General features: G+C 34.0%; 1 protein-coding gene across 1 annotated transcript in view; it reads left to right on the forward strand.

Moving 5' to 3' along the window:
• ZNF292 (zinc finger protein 292) overlaps nt 1–15,855 on the forward strand; it is an 88,105-nt gene that overhangs the window by 42,360 nt on the left and 29,890 nt on the right. The window contains exons 2-4 of the mRNA XM_012638251.1: nt 5,361–5,515; nt 5,701–5,779; nt 8,104–8,239. Coding sequence (XP_012493705.1) covers nt 5,361–5,515; nt 5,701–5,779; nt 8,104–8,239 — 370 coding nt within the window. The remainder of the gene's footprint in view (nt 1–5,360; nt 5,516–5,700; nt 5,780–8,103; nt 8,240–15,855) is intronic.

Raw genomic sequence — 15,855 nt, forward strand, 5'->3', positions numbered from 1 at the left:
TCAGTTTTCATTTTGAATATGGTAAATGTCAATAGTTATAAACCACATAACTCTTTGAAATCCTCAGTTATTTTTAAGAGAGTAAAGAGTCATGAATTAAAACATTTGAGTACCTCTATTGTAGAGAATCCTAGATGTGAATTGGAACTGGAACATGAGTATAAAATTATAAACATAGCTAATACTCCACTAGTCTTATCTTTACATAGGACAGCAATGTAATTTAACTCCCAGGGGTAATTTAACACCCCTGTAGTTTTACTACTGTTTGTTTTTTTCTCCTAATAATCTTTAGGACAACTAAAGGAAGCTACTGGAAGTTAATCTTCACTGTCTTTCTCCCCAGAGAATATCGTTCTAGTCTCTACTAACTTAAATAACAAGAAATCAACTGAAGAACCAAACTGTTAAAGCTTGCATTTTTGTTCTCAAGAGGGTGAACTTGGCTCTTAGGGAATAAACAAAACCTTAGATATTACAATGGTTTGTGGCCCGTAAACAGATACACAGTTTATCTGTGGTATCAAAACTTCATTGGGGATGGAGAACAATTAGGAAAAAAAAGTCAAAAGTCTCATTAAGAGGGGACAATAATGAAAAAGAGGCTGAGAAGCACTGTATAGGAGATCTTGTTAAAACACGGTTCTTTAACCTCTCTTTTGCTTGTATTTCTCTCTTCTGTCCTAGGCCTGCTGCATAATACACACCATATAGCACAGGCTGTGACCACAGATACCTTTCAGGCATTCAACAGGTCCCTTAAAGAATGAGGTGAAGTATGTAGCAACCAGAGAGCCCATGCTGGTCTTAGTAGGGGAGCTTGGGTTCATCGCTCAGCTCTAGCCAGTTGCCATGCTGGAATGTGGGCCCAAAGTTGCCAAATTTTTAAAAAAAGAAAAGCAAGAAATCCGAATTTTTATGTAAAATGTAAGATTTTTAAATATTAGAAACAAATTCAAATATATTTTGAACAATGTGCACATTAATCAAAACATCGATAAGCCACCAGTTTAGGAGCACACACAGGATCACACACTAGTGTAGTATCTTCTGGTGTGATGGAATGTGTCTCCAAAATATGACTCCTTTACAGCATCCTGAAGTCAGAGTTGTCTTTCTCCTGTTTGAATAACTTCAGTTGATAGTTCACCACCAGTCTAAGGAGGCCAACCTGCTCTGTTTTGGGTTAATTCTAATTGGTAGTTTTGCCTTATAGGAAGCAGGAACGTGTCTCTTTCAAACTTTAACCCAGCGGTTCTGATGTGTCCTGTGAGACCACACAAAATAAGGTTAACTGCTCTCTTACATAATAGGCCTTTAGAATTGTGAATTGGGTTGTGAATGAAATTTTTATTTCTCCAGAAATGTATAGCATAGTAAAGTACATAAACTCTGGAGTAGGGTTTGAATCCTTTTGCCTTTTCCTAGCTCTGTGATCTTGCAACTTGTTACTTAACCTTTTTATGCCTCATTTTGTTCATTTTTAATGTAAGCATATTGCTGTAATTTATCTAATAGGCAATACATGTAAAGCTCTCAGAACAGTGCCTAGCACATGGTAAGTATTCAGTAAATGCTGCTTATTATCCAGATTAAGCATCCTTAGTTCCATCAGTCATTCATATTACACAATTGTAAATTTTTAAATTATATTTAGCTTACAGTTTACTCATTAATGGAGGCACTCTGGTGACTTGCAGGAAGACATTTAGGTTTGTTCCCTGTCTTCTCTCTGCTGTACCACCCCCTCCACCCCTCTCCAAACTGGGTTACAGTGACTTTTATCTTTGTCTATTTATATGCATATATGTATATAAATATAATATATGTGTATATAGACACACATTCATTTATTCTTAAAGGGGTATGGGAACAAAAACCATTGGTTTAATGGGGAAAAAGTATGGAAATTTGGTCGGTCACAGGTACCAAGACCCCAAGTCACACTTCTGTCTAAGTTGGCCATAAAGTCAGGGGTTCCCACAACCCCCTCCTCAGGTTCAGTAATTTGATAGAATTGCTCACAAAACTCAGGAAAATACTATACTTACTATTATAATTTATTATTAAATATGAGGGATACAAATGAACAGCCTGATGAAGGGGTACATAGGGTAAGGTCTGAAAGGGTCTTGAGCACAAGCGCCTCTGTCCCTGTGAAATTGGGCTGTGCTACCTTCTTGGGATATGGATGTGTTCACCAATTCAGCTCTCTGAGTCCTGTTGTTTAGAGGATTTTGTGAAGTTTCCATTACATAGATCTGATAGATTAAATCAGAGGCCACTGGAGATTGAACTCAATCCCTTTTACATTGTGAGAGGTACAGGGAGGTGGGGCTGAAAGTACCAGCTCTCTAATCATGGCTTGGTCTTTCTGGTGACCAGTTCCCATGCGGAAGCCTTCTAGGAGCCCTTCAGTCAAAGATCATCTCATTAACATGAGAAAGATACTTCTTACCACACAGGATATTTTAAGGGTTTTAGGAGCTCTGTGCTAGGAACCTAGAACAAAGACCAAGTATTTATTATAACACACCTGTATGCTTATGAGTAGCACAAGCTTGAAAGACCAATGATAAATCTAACATCCCTTTTGACTGAATGGTAGCATCATCAAATTCCATATTTTCTTGTATAGTCTTTTCTAGTTCATGTTGGTTCAACCGGGAATTAATTCCAGTTCATAAATGTTCTAATCAAAAGGGAATCTTTTCTTTTTCTCATCTTCCAGTAGTCCATAGCTCTCTGTCATTGTCCTCTCAAAAAATTAGAGAGTATAACCATTTCAGATCCATAAGAAATATAAGTTATTCTTTATTTGAAGGATGTTTAGAAGAAAGTAAGAATTCTGTGTAGGGGCCAACAGAAAACTTCCCCTTCATCCTCTGAAGATTCCCTGAAAATCAATTAGACAAAAGACAGATTAATAGGAGAAAAGACATACAAGTTTATTAACCATTGGGTGTGATTCCCTTCCCCCCATGGGGTACAGATGCTTTTATACCCTTCTTAGGGTAAAGGGAGATAGGGAAATGTGGATGATTTTAGGGGAGTAGTAAATCATTTTTAGAGGAATTCAGTGGGCTTGAAGAACATACAGTGGCCTGGGACAAAAGTCTACAGACTTTGGTTTGTGACAAAAGTCTGTCGCAATGCATTGACAGACTTCAGTCTTTCTTCCTACATTATCAGTTCAGTTAATGAAAACTCAGGGAAGGGACGAGAGGTAATTGGTTTCTTCTTGGTGTATCCAGACTTTAGGCAGCTGAGGGAACTTCAGAAAACAGCTTCCTTCTATGCTTTGGAGGGACAGGATTAAGAGATAGGAGGGAATGGAGATGGGGGTGTCAGACCCATAGGAGGGAATGGAGATGGGGGTGTCAGACCTTGAGGCTTCTTCTTCAGTTCAACTTGTCAAAGCACAGTATTTTGAAGTATTGATTTCTGAGCCCCGACACTTGCAAAAGTGAGTCTCTGGATTGGAATTATATGTGACATGACTAGGCAGATATGAGGCTTTAATTTCTCTGTTTACATTGAAGCCTGAACGTCTTGGGTATAGATGGAGTAAGCAGCTTCATTCATTACATTTAACAGTCCTATGTCATCCTACAGAATGCCAAGAGGGCACCTTTGTGTAGAAACACTGATTCTCCTCTCCCCCAGAATCTCTATCCTTACCCTGAACTTAAAAGTTCAGGAAGGGCTTTACCTTTGGATTTCTGAGTATTTCAAATTTGGGTAGAGGTAAGAAACTTATCCCTGATTCATTTTATCAACACACCATCTATTTTGTACCATGAAGGTCTGGAATATAGTGGGTAAGGTGAGGTCAAAGTGTGGATATGAGAACAAATTTGTTTGGGAAAGACGTAGGTATTTTTTTTCTAGATATCTGAGAAATAAGTTTTTCCACTTCAACTTTACCTGGAAATTTTGCCATCTGAGTTGGTTTTGGACCTTCCACCCACCCTCCTACATACCACACTGGCTGCACGTTTTCTGTCCTTTCTCTGTAGCTCTTCTGGCAATCAGTATTTGCCCTCACTTTTTAGAGGGAAAGGAAAGGAAGAGGTTGGAGTTTAGAAAGGGTCAGGGTCTATGAATATATGACCATTCAGCAGGTAAGCTGTTATAATGTTACCCTTTAATTTACCAGACTACCTTTTCTATTCCTTTTTTCTTCCTTTTTGTCTGATCCATCTTACTATTTCTGCTAGTTAGAGGTTAGTAGAAATGACAAGTTAGTAAGTTTTCTTTTCAGTGTTGGTAGAAGAATACAATTTCCTCCCTCATTCCCTTCTGTTTTTAAAGTTGCTTCTGTATGCTAGGGGATACAAACCCTCATGATGGAGATTTTTTCCTTCAGTATACCCTTTTTTCCAGGAAAAAACATCTGAATTTCCATATGTGATTAAATGAATCTTAAACCTTGTAGTATAGAGCAGACCAGTTGTGGCAGGCTTCTGTATTATAGAAACATTTAATTAGAGTTGCACTTAATTTAGCATAACTGTAGAATCTTTCAGATAGTTTTTTATAATTCATGATTTTAATAGCTGTAGTTTTAATGTGTATTTCTTTATAACTACTATTGCCATTTTCTTCCATCTTTTCATTCAATAGGATAGACAGCATTTTTTTTTAAGTAATTCTGATGAGGTGAATTTGAAATACTTCATTGAAGTATGAGGAATGTTTCTTAATTTAAAAAATAAATGCTTTATTACAAAAAATTACTTAACCTTATAATCATTCTTTAATATCGTTAATATTAATTTTATATGTTGAAGGTCTTTAGATGACTTTTTAGATGATAAAGCTTATCAAAAAATCATTAATTTGTTAGGTACTATTTTTTTTTTGTGGACTGAAAAAGTACATGCCTTTGCTGACTATATATGATTCATTTGTTGTTAGGTATTGAATTACCTGCTTGTAGATGAAAAATAGAAAAAATATTCTTTGTAATTCTTCACTTTGCGCCTGGTCACATATTACTTGCTTAGGTGTCTTCTTTTTAAAATATTAATGACTTTTAAAACTTAGGAATTATTGGGTGAAAGGTGGCATTTTGACCTAAGAGAGGAGCTAACACCTGCACTGCTTAAAACTAGCTTTGATTTAAATGATGCTATTGCTGAATTAACCCTTATCTTTCTTCCTGCAGAGAGCTGCCAAAAATATGACTATGGCTTTATTTCTTTTAATATTTTAATCAGTATAAACTATTTTTTGTTTTTATAAATAAAAATGTTATTTTTCAAAATTTCTCAGGGAGAAAAGAAAAATACAACTGATTAGTCAATGTGTATTTTGATTTACATTTTGAATACTTTTTATTATTCCTTCCAAAACAGACACTTCTAGAATATGCAGAGAAATGGAAAACTTCAGAAGATCCCTTACCTTTATTGGAGGTATACACAGTGGCTATCCAAAGTTACGTTAAAGCCCGACCTTATCTTACCTCTGAATGTGAAAATGTAGCCTTGGTTCTGGAACGCTTGGCATTGTGAGTACACCTTTGAGTAAATTAAAAACAAGATTTAGCTGTTAAAAAAAAACTTTATATCTCATGTCTTATGATAGTTTAATTTTAAATGGGTTAATTATGGAGAATCTACTGATGAATTACCGGTTTTTCATTTTACTTTGAATTTTAATAATTTGTATCTTTACCCATTTTTTGTTTTTTAGAAGCTGTGTTGAACTTTTGCTGTGTCTACCTGTTGAATTATCAGATAAACAGTGGGAACAATTTCAGTCACTGGTGCAGGTGAGAGAATCTTTACCTGTTAGATTTAATATAGTATTTCTTATGTCAGTTTTCCATATTCTTAAAAAATTAATTAAGCTTTAAAATATCTAAATAATGACATGCATCAATTATCACTCTTATTAACACTACTGTCTTGCATATAGTAGATGCTCAATAAATGTTTGCTAAATGTATATATACATTTAGGTAGATTGAATACTGCACAGTTCTTTAAGATCAAATAATTAGGGCTTTGTCAGAGCAGTAAGGGAACACAAAAAGAAATGCCCTCATTTGGATTTAGAAACAGTTTAACTGATTGCTGAAAATCTCTTTATAAGAATTTAACATGTGTCATTTAATCCTTATGAAAACTTTCTGTGGGTAGGTATATTTTCCCCATTTTAAAGGTGAGGAAACTGAGGCTCATACTTTCAAATATTTATTTGTCTAGACTTACACAGCTGATACCACAGAGTAGTTGTTTGAACCAAGGTTCTTTATTGCAAAGCCCATGCTTTTTCTCCTGTATCTGAAAACACATGCTTTGTCTCTTTTATTTAGTGCTGTTATTCTATTTACATATGGTACTACACAATTCAGTATTTAGTTGTTTTGGAGTGTTTTTCAAATTTTGTTTGAAGCACTAGATTGTGCTGGTAATATAGCTTCAGGTAAATTTTGATTAATTGGTTTGTTAAAAAGAATGTTCCTGCTAGCTAGTTTTGAAAGGTATAGTTGGCTTTCTTTGTTTTTCTAGCTGGAGTTAAAATATTGTTCGGCCTTAGGGTTTTCTGTAAGAAATACATTAAAGAGGTTTAGTCTTAAATTTTAGAAGCATGTGAAATAAACAATAGTTAGGCAGATAGATAAACTTTTCTATTTTATTATTAAACACTGAAATCTACATCAAGTGCTAGGTCCTTGAAGGTAGAATTTATGTCTTATTTAATACTATAGGATTCCACATAGTCTCTCACACATAATCGATGCTTAATAACTTTGTTAAAATGAAAGTCTTGTCCTGTTTGTCACATTGCAACTAACTTTTTGATCATCCAGTTTCTACTTCAGCTTATCAGTAACTTGTGTCTTAGGTTTTTTTTTCCCAGCAAGCATTTTTAGGTAAATAATTGCTTCAGAACTTTCTATTGTTTAACATTCAGATACATCCATATAATTAAATAATAATTATTAATAATTCAGACACCACAGAATTAAATAATTAATTAAATATGTTTATATGTAAATACCCTAAACTCATGTTTAGTATATTTTGTCAACATAAGATAAACTTTTAAAGTTTCTTTTTTGATTTTGTTTGCCAACATAAGATAAACTTCTAAACTTTCCTTTTCGAAACAGAATTACTAGCTGGTACCTTTTTATGTGGATTATGAAGGAAATAACTCTTAAAATCCCTCTACATTCACTTACTTATCAAAGAAAATTTCTTAAAGCACTTGAACTTTGTTGCAATGGGAAGATGTTTATGGCTTTGAGGAATAGACTTTTTGTTTGAACATAGCATGAAGCTTTAAGAGTTTCCATAACACTTTGCTCCTATTTCAGAGCTTCCTCAAGGTTAGTTTATACCTGCTTAACAACATTTGTTTTATTTTTCCTGTGTTTTAACTGTTTAAACATTTCAGTATCCCACTAGAGGATAAGCCCCGTAAGGGCTTAAGTTGCCCTCTTCCCCAGAACTTTGTCAGTTGAAATTCTCAATAAATATTTTCTGAATTGAAAAAAACTATTGGTCCTTTATGGACTGAAGAATATGCCAAGTTCATGAACACTTGGAAACAACTAGTAAGCAAGTTTCATTGTCAGCTTTAATGTGAAATTGCCAAAGCTATGTAATGAATAAATGAAAAATCATACGTTTAGTTGTTTTCTTTTCATAAGTCTCTTTTATCGGAATATATGTAAGTTGTCACTTAGGTTGTGATGCAAATCTTTTTATTCGTGGTAGAAGATTTTGGGGAAAATTTTTTTACTAACACAAAGGATATAAAACATGTAAGGTCTTTTATCCTTATGGCTATTCTGATAGCTTCCTTGAGAAATAACTTTACTCTTGGTTTAGATATTGGGAAAAAAATAATATGGACTTCTATAAATACATTATACTTATTTAAGATTTATAATTGATTTATTTCTTATCCTTGAAATTCATCTTTAAATATCAGAAGTAAAGGAATTCAGCACTTTTGTAATGTGACGTGACATTTTTAAGATAAAAGTCTTACTTTCGAAAGTTTAGTGTTATATTTAAAGCCTGATAAGCTTGCTTTAAAAAATCTGTTGTAATTCTTTGGATGTTTATTTAATATTTATAGGTAGCTCATGAAAAGCTGATGGAGAATGGCAGCTGTGAATTGCATTTTTTAGCTACTCTAGCTCAAGAGACTGGGGTGTGGAAAAACCCGGTACTGTGCACTATTCTTTCCCAGGAACCATTGGATAAGGATAAAGGTAAATTTTCTAGAGAGAGAGAAAAAAAGAATCATTAGTCTAGAAAAAATAAGTATTAAAGTTGTTTTGATATAATTCATCTCAAGATATCCCAAAGAGGGACCATTTAATTAGATTTCTTCTGAGGTGCTTCAAGTCCTTCACCTTTATTTTGTTTTGGGGAAGATGTATTTCTAGTATTATAAAATCTTAGAGTAACAGAGAAATGAGAATTTTTTCCCAACATCTTTTCAACAGAGGAATTCCCTCTGTAACATCCTGACAGGTGGCAATCTAGCTTCTATTTTATAATTATTTGGTAGTTGGAGAAGAAAAAATAGGGTAGTTAAATGGTTTTCCTCAAAACAGAAAGGAAACCAGTGCTAGAACTCTCAAGTCTTCTGTATCTAACTAAGATTAGTACTCTTTCTCAAACAGTTCATTGCTTGGTCTTATTTTGTCCTGCATTTTTACTGTATGAGCTCAGGCAATAAAGATCTTAGTTAAACTCAAACTGGCAGGTATCCTATTGGAAGTAGATGGCTAAATCGCAAATATGTATAACACTTAATGTTTAGAGCTTAAAAATTGTATATACCATGCAGAAAAGTACAGTTATCTTATAGATACTTTTCTTGAGATTATTTTGGAGAGTGTACCCAGATTTCACCCTAAACTCCCAAGGTATTTAACTGAAGAAGTCAATAAGAAAAAATTATTTTGTAATATATTTAATGGAAAAAGCATATATTTACCATTATAAGCTTCAATCATTTATTGCTGCTTTTCTCATTGATTGATGGCAAACTCTGGGTAACTTTGCTATATGATAGCAAGTTATGAAGGCCAAAAGAAGGGAGCGTTGAGTGTTAAGCCCATTGCTTGTCAACTCTTCTGGTACTCTGATATTTACCAAAAGGCTTCCCAGCCAATCATCAAACTTCTCTTTAGGCTGGTTGTTCCCACTTGAATTCCCTCTCTACCATTTTCTCCTTGCTTTCCTGATAGTTCTGATGGTGTTACTTGTTTCTTAGTTTTCACAAGGAGTTTATTTTTAGTATCCCCATACCTTCTTGGATAGCCAAAGAGTAGCTACAGTGTTCTCAAGGCCTTGGAGAAATGGAAAGTAGACCCTCATTATTTAAAATAATAATAAATTTTATAGAAAAATTAGCCAGGTGTTGCAGCACATGCCTATAATCCTAGCTACTCGGAAGGCTGAGGCAGGAAGATTGCTTGAGCCCAGGAGTTTGAGGTTGCAGTGAGCTACGATGACACCACTGCACTCTACCCGGGGCGACAGAGTGAGACTCTGTCTCAAAAAATAAAATAAAATAAAATGAAGTAAAAAAGTAAATTTGAAAGTGGAGAATCATAGATTTTTTTGCCTTTGCCATATTAGCTTTATTCCCAATAGTTAACACCAATATGCTTTATTTCTAGCATCAAACTATACTTTCTGATCTTCTCAGTTTTTGAAAATATTGGATGTGATATATTAATAATAACAGCAAATTACATTGTGTAGTTTCTAACAGTTTAGAAAGAGCTTTTTATATGCATGGTTTCATTTAACCTTCACAATGATCTTGTGAAAAAGATAGGATCTTTATTGTCCCTGTTTTACAGATGAGAAAATGGAGGCTCAGAAAGATGAGTTGTCTTTTCCGTATCACATTGTCAGTCATGAGAAGCAGACCCAGAAATTACCTCTCACTTTTAATATTATGCCCTGTGGCACCTAGCCTAATAAAATAAAATTGCACTTAGTTTAAAAAAAAAGGATTAACTCCTTTTTCCCGTTGTCAGTTTCTAAATAGCATTTTGCCAAACTGATACTTTTTACTAAAGCAGGAAAAAGGAATCTTTACCTTAGCAGAGATTTAAACTTTATTTTTAAAAATAAAATGCTCAGTTTCCCTACTTGTTTGAATGTGCTTAACATTGTATCTGTTAACAAATGTCTCCACCCATCTCTGTGCTGCTTTATTTCTCCTGTCATCGCCACTGGAATAATTTGGACTATGCAGCCATGAGGAGTTTCTGCAAAGCAAATGGATTGTAGGTAGCCAGACTTGAATGCAGCTTATGAAACAACCAGACAGATGTTATATGATTGAAAGATTTTACAGCCATAAATCTAGCCTGCAGCAAGTGTGAAGAGCAAGAGCTCAGATAATAATGAGTATACCTCCATAGTTTGTTCATTGTGAAGCCTGTGAAGTTTTGATGTAGTATTTGAACAGTGGATAATCCACTTAATCCTAAATTGTTTTAGTTTATTTTTTAATTGATTAATCTTGGACCAACTAAAGCCCAGCTAAACCAAGAAATGCTCTTTGATTTGGGGAGGCGAGGGTGAACAGGACTCAAAATTAAAGATACTGGTTTCACTTTAAGGTTTTAGGATTGTGGAATGAGGTAACTCTAATAACTAAACCAGTATAAGTTAAGTAGATGGTTTTGAATATCAGAGAAACTTTAGGCATACTTAAATAATACTTGTGCCTTTCTTTAGTCATAATCTTGGATTTTGAAAAGGTACTTAATGCTCAATTATTTACTACTCAATTTTAATTCCTCTCTGAAACACCACTGATAAATAAAATTAGCCTTTGCTTGAACACTTCTAGAGTATGGTAACTATGTAGTTCAGCCCACTCTTAGCTTGCTATTAGAAAATCTTCATTGTGAAAATTATGAAAACTATATTCTTAAGAGTTTCCATCTTTTGGATCTAGTGTACCCCTAAAGCCATATTAAAATATAAATCCCTCTTTCACTCAGTGGCAACTGACATTTTTAAAGGTTGCCATCGCCATCATGTCTTCTTTTCTTCTGTAAACTAAAAGCCTTCCTGGTGTGGCATGATTTTAAATCTACAATCATGATTTCTCATCTTTGCATTTTATGTTTGTTGTTGTTCTCTTTAATGTGTAAATCTCAACAGTCAAGCTGTCCTCTAAATTTGATCTGGCCAATTTGAGGTCAGCAGTACCCTCACCCCCTCTACTGTAACAATTTATGCTTAGGTTAGCGTGGCCTAAGATGACATTACCTTTTTGGGTAGCCATATCATTCTCACAGCTCGACGAGGTTACTAAAATCGCAGCAAAACTTTTTAAATAAATGCTACTTTTAATTATATCTCCTCAATCTACGTTTTTGTACTTTTTGTATGCAAATTTATTACTTTTTTGCTGCTTAATTTCATTGTATTAGATCTATTTTTGTCTCCCCAACTTGTCAAGATCCTTTTGAATCCTGATTTTGTTATTAAAGGTTTTTTGTCCTTCCCACTTTACTCTCATTAGCAGACTTCATTAGCATATACCCTATTGGCATCCAGATTCTTGATCATAACCATTAAAAGGTTATGTCCAGAAATTGAACTTCCAGGATACTCATAGAAATCTTTCTGCTTGGCTTCAGGCCTTGTATTCATACCCTTTGATTGTCATTGTTTTATCAAATACACCTATGTATGTAGGTGTATTTCACTATGTCTGGCCCATGATTCTCCTTTTCTGTCTGTGAGGATTTGATGAGAGATCATAACAAATGTTTGGCTAGAGTTCTCTTAAGATTTTTCAATATTGAAGTTAGTCTGACCTAATTTATTACTTTTTAAGATAAAATTTTAATTTCAGAATAGTTTTAGATTTATGTAATGAGTTCCCATATATCCCACACCCAGTTTTCACTGTTATTAACATCTTACTTTAGTATGGTTCATATGCACAATTAATAAACCAATATTTATACTTTGTTATTAATAAAGTCCATACTTTATTCAGATTTCCTTAGTTTTTACCTAATGTCCTTTTTCTATTCCAGGATTCCATCCAAGATACCACATCACATTTAGTCATTATGTCTCCTTAGGCTCCTCTTGGCTGTGACAATTTTTCAGACTTTCCTTGTTTTTGATGACCTTGACAGTTTTGAGAAGTACTGGTCAGGTATTTTGTAGAATGTCCCTCAATTGGGATTTGTCTGATGTTGTTCTCATAATTAGACTGGGGTTATGGGTTTTGGGAGGAAGAGCACAGAGGTAAAGTACCATTGTCATCAAACCATTTAAAGAGTGCCTATTGTCAACATGACTTATCACTGTTGTGAACTTTGACCACTGAGCTGAGGTGGTGGTGTTAAGTTTTTTCACTGTGAAGTTACTCTCCCCGCCCCCACCCCCATTTCCATAGTATATTCTTTAGAAGGAAGTTAACTGTATAAGGCATGGGAAGTTATGTTCTACCTCCTTGAGGGAGTAGTATCTGCATCAATTATTAGGAATTCCACACAGGAGATTTGTCTCTTCTTCCCTATTTATTTATTTATTTAGTCATTTATTCATTCAATCATTTATTTATATTAGTATGGCCTCATGGATATTTATGTTATACCTTGGTCATAATCCAGTATTACTTTTTGCTGCTAAAATTGTCTAGCTTTGGCCATTGGGAGCTCTTTCATTTGACTCCTGTGTCCCTTTGATATAAACCTCTCATAGTCTGTTTTGATTTTCATTTGAGTACTTCCTTGCTTTTCTCATACCACAAGATGCTCCAGGCTCATCTTGCATTATTTACTGCCCCAGTCCTAGAATTAACCTTTTCTCTAAGGACCCCTGGTTCCTTTTGTTGGAGAATGGTATTAGAAACCAGGACCTGGTCACTGGATGTGGTTGTTGCTACTGAGGTGTCATTTCTTCTAGGCCCTCTCAGTGGACAGAGCAAGGAAATATATGTGTGTATACTGTGTATGTACACATATCTATAAATATTTCTATGTATAATCAGCTATATCTATATTAAACTAAATATTAGTTCATACTGTCTCCATTAACAGGGATCATTCTAGCCTCCTCCCCTTGCTTATCTATATATAACATTCCACTGCAACAAAATATTACACAATTGGAATCATACAGTACGTAGCCTTTCAGACAGGCTTCTCTCACCACTTGCCATCCATTTACTTAATCCTGGGATACATACATAGGGGTTTCAGAATTGATGACTTGTGGGAAATGATTTTATTAATTAGAGTGCTTATGTCCAGTTTGTTTGCCTTTATTCTTACATTCTCCATTCATTTCCAAAGTTAGGTCATCATCGCCTTATTTCCTAATCCCTTTCAATGAGGTTCTATTTTACATTTGTAATACAGTTAGATTCTTTTGTCACATTCTGCATTCCATCTTGGACTACCCCAACCTCCTAAATGATCTTTTGACATTTGCATACCTTAAGATTCCCTCTTTGCACTGTAAAGTTATAGGGTTTTTGACAAATGCTTATCTTCATATATCCACCATTACAGTATTATACATAGTAGTTTTGCTGCCCTAAAAAAATAACACCTGTGCTTCACCTATTCTACCCTCTCCCAAACACCTGACAACTAATCTGTATACCATCTCTATAGTTTTGCCTTTTTCAGAATGTCATATAGTTAAAGCCTTTGCATTCTGATTTCTTTTACTTAGCAGTGTACATTTAACATTCATCCATATCTTTATGTGTGTTAGTAGCTCATTCCTTTTTATCACTAAATAGTATTTCATTGTGTGGATGTAATTTGTTTATTTATTCACCTACTAAAGGACATCTTGTTTGCTACCCATTTTCGATTTCAATAAAGCTGTTATAAATATTTGCATACAGGTTTATTTTTTTTTTTTGTGGACGTAAGTTTTCAAATCAGTTGGGTGAAAATATCTAGGGATGTGATGGCTATATCATATGGTAAGACTTTGTTTAGCTTTGTAAGAAACTACCAAACTATCTTCTAAAGTACCTGTACCATTTTGTATTCTCATCAGCAATGAATGATAATTCCTGTTGCTCCAGACCCTCACTGGCAATTAGTATTGTCTGTTTTTGGAATTTTAGCCATTCTAATAGGCATGTAGTGATATCACATTCTTGTTTTAATTTGCATTTCTGTAATGACAAATGATATTGAACATCTTTTCATATGCATATTTGCCATCTGTATGTCTTTGGTGAAGCATCTGCTCAGATCTTTGCTTATTTTTTAATTGGGTTGTTTGTTTTCTTATTGTTGAGTTTTAACAGTTCTTTGTGTATTTTGGGTACAAGTCCTTTATCAGATAGATAGGTGTTTTGCAAATCTGTTCTTTCACTCTTGTGAAAGAGTCCTCTTGTGGCTTATCCTTTCTCTTAAATGGTAACTTATAGAGCAGAAGTTTTATATTTTAATAACGTCTGCCTTATCAACTTTTTATTTTATGGATCATGCTTTCAGTGTTTTATGTAAAAACTCATCACCAAATCCAAGGTCATGTAGAATTTTCTCCCGTGTTTTTTTCAGAGGTTTTATAAATTTGCATTTTTCATTTGGGTCTGTGATCAATTTTGAGATAATTTCTGTGAAAAGTTTAATCTATTTTTTGTTTTGGGAATCTGTCTTGGCTCTTACTAGTCACACTTCTTTTTATGAACAATCACAAGCCATCTTTTTAATGTGATTAATTTTTAAACTCTTACCCAGGATTACATCTGTTCCTGTTTCTACAGTTTTGCAAAACATACCATCAGCCCCATTTTGAAAATTACATTTTCCCATCTGTTTCTACTTATTCTGTTGTTTGTTCTACGCTTTTAAATCTAAAGCTTATCCAGAAACATCATGAGAATAGAAGAATTCTACATTTCACTATCATCATAAAGAGTACATAATCAAACCCAAGAAGTAGGCCTTAACCACCTCCTCCGACTTTATTGTTCTCAGCATTTTTGGTGAGGTAGGGGTCATCTTGGATTTAGCTTTACTAACATTTTGCATTGGTTAAATGCAAACCTGTGTCTGACACTCATGGTTCATCTTTGGTCCTAAACCTGCTTTTCCTTCTTTTGTGTATGTCATGTTAAAATCTAAACTCTGAGAGAACTCCCTATTAAAATTACACTGAATTCTTTAGACACTTTCCCCTCTAATTCTATATTACATGAATTTGAAATTGCATAAATAGCATTTTTGTCTGCTTGCCAATCCTTTCTTGAATCTTGAGCACTGCAGTCCTTTTTTTTTGCAGAACCCCTTGGTTTTCAAGGGAAATTTCTAAAGCTTAAGTTTTTCCATGGTACTTATAAATCATTCAGAGTTTTGTGGGAAGTAAGCCTTTATTTCAGTAATAAGTCCTTAAGTTTATTGCTGAAATAAATAGACTTAAATCTAGTGACAGTTTTTTTGTGTTAGGACAAGAAATCACTAAAAAGAACACCTTATAAATTATATTGGATACTCTTAGGAATATAGTTTTCTTAACCTATTTCTTTTTGGTTGTCCTTATTTTTTTTTTTTTAATTTTCTTATTTTACCTTGTCTCTTACTTCTTCTCCTTTGCCCTTAACTGACCTTATTTTGATATAAGAAATACATAAATGGAGCATTTTAGATTTTATTTTTAAAAATCACCACTAAATTAAGTTGTCTTTTACTTGCGTATAACCCTTAGAAATCCTTGTGGATAGTGACCTTGTATAGAAGTAAGCTATTACAACTCAATTGCAATCAACTTGTAAAAGTGTTCATTCTCTCAGCTTCATCATGATATATATTTTGTTAACAGTAATTTTACCCTATTTTATAATTAAATACAAATATAG

The sequence above is a fragment of the Propithecus coquereli genome, unplaced genomic scaffold (assembly GCF_000956105.1).
Source record: "Propithecus coquereli isolate 6110/MARCELLA unplaced genomic scaffold, Pcoq_1.0 Scaffold127, whole genome shotgun sequence".
Classification (NCBI taxonomy): domain Eukaryota; kingdom Metazoa; phylum Chordata; class Mammalia; order Primates; family Indriidae; genus Propithecus; species Propithecus coquereli.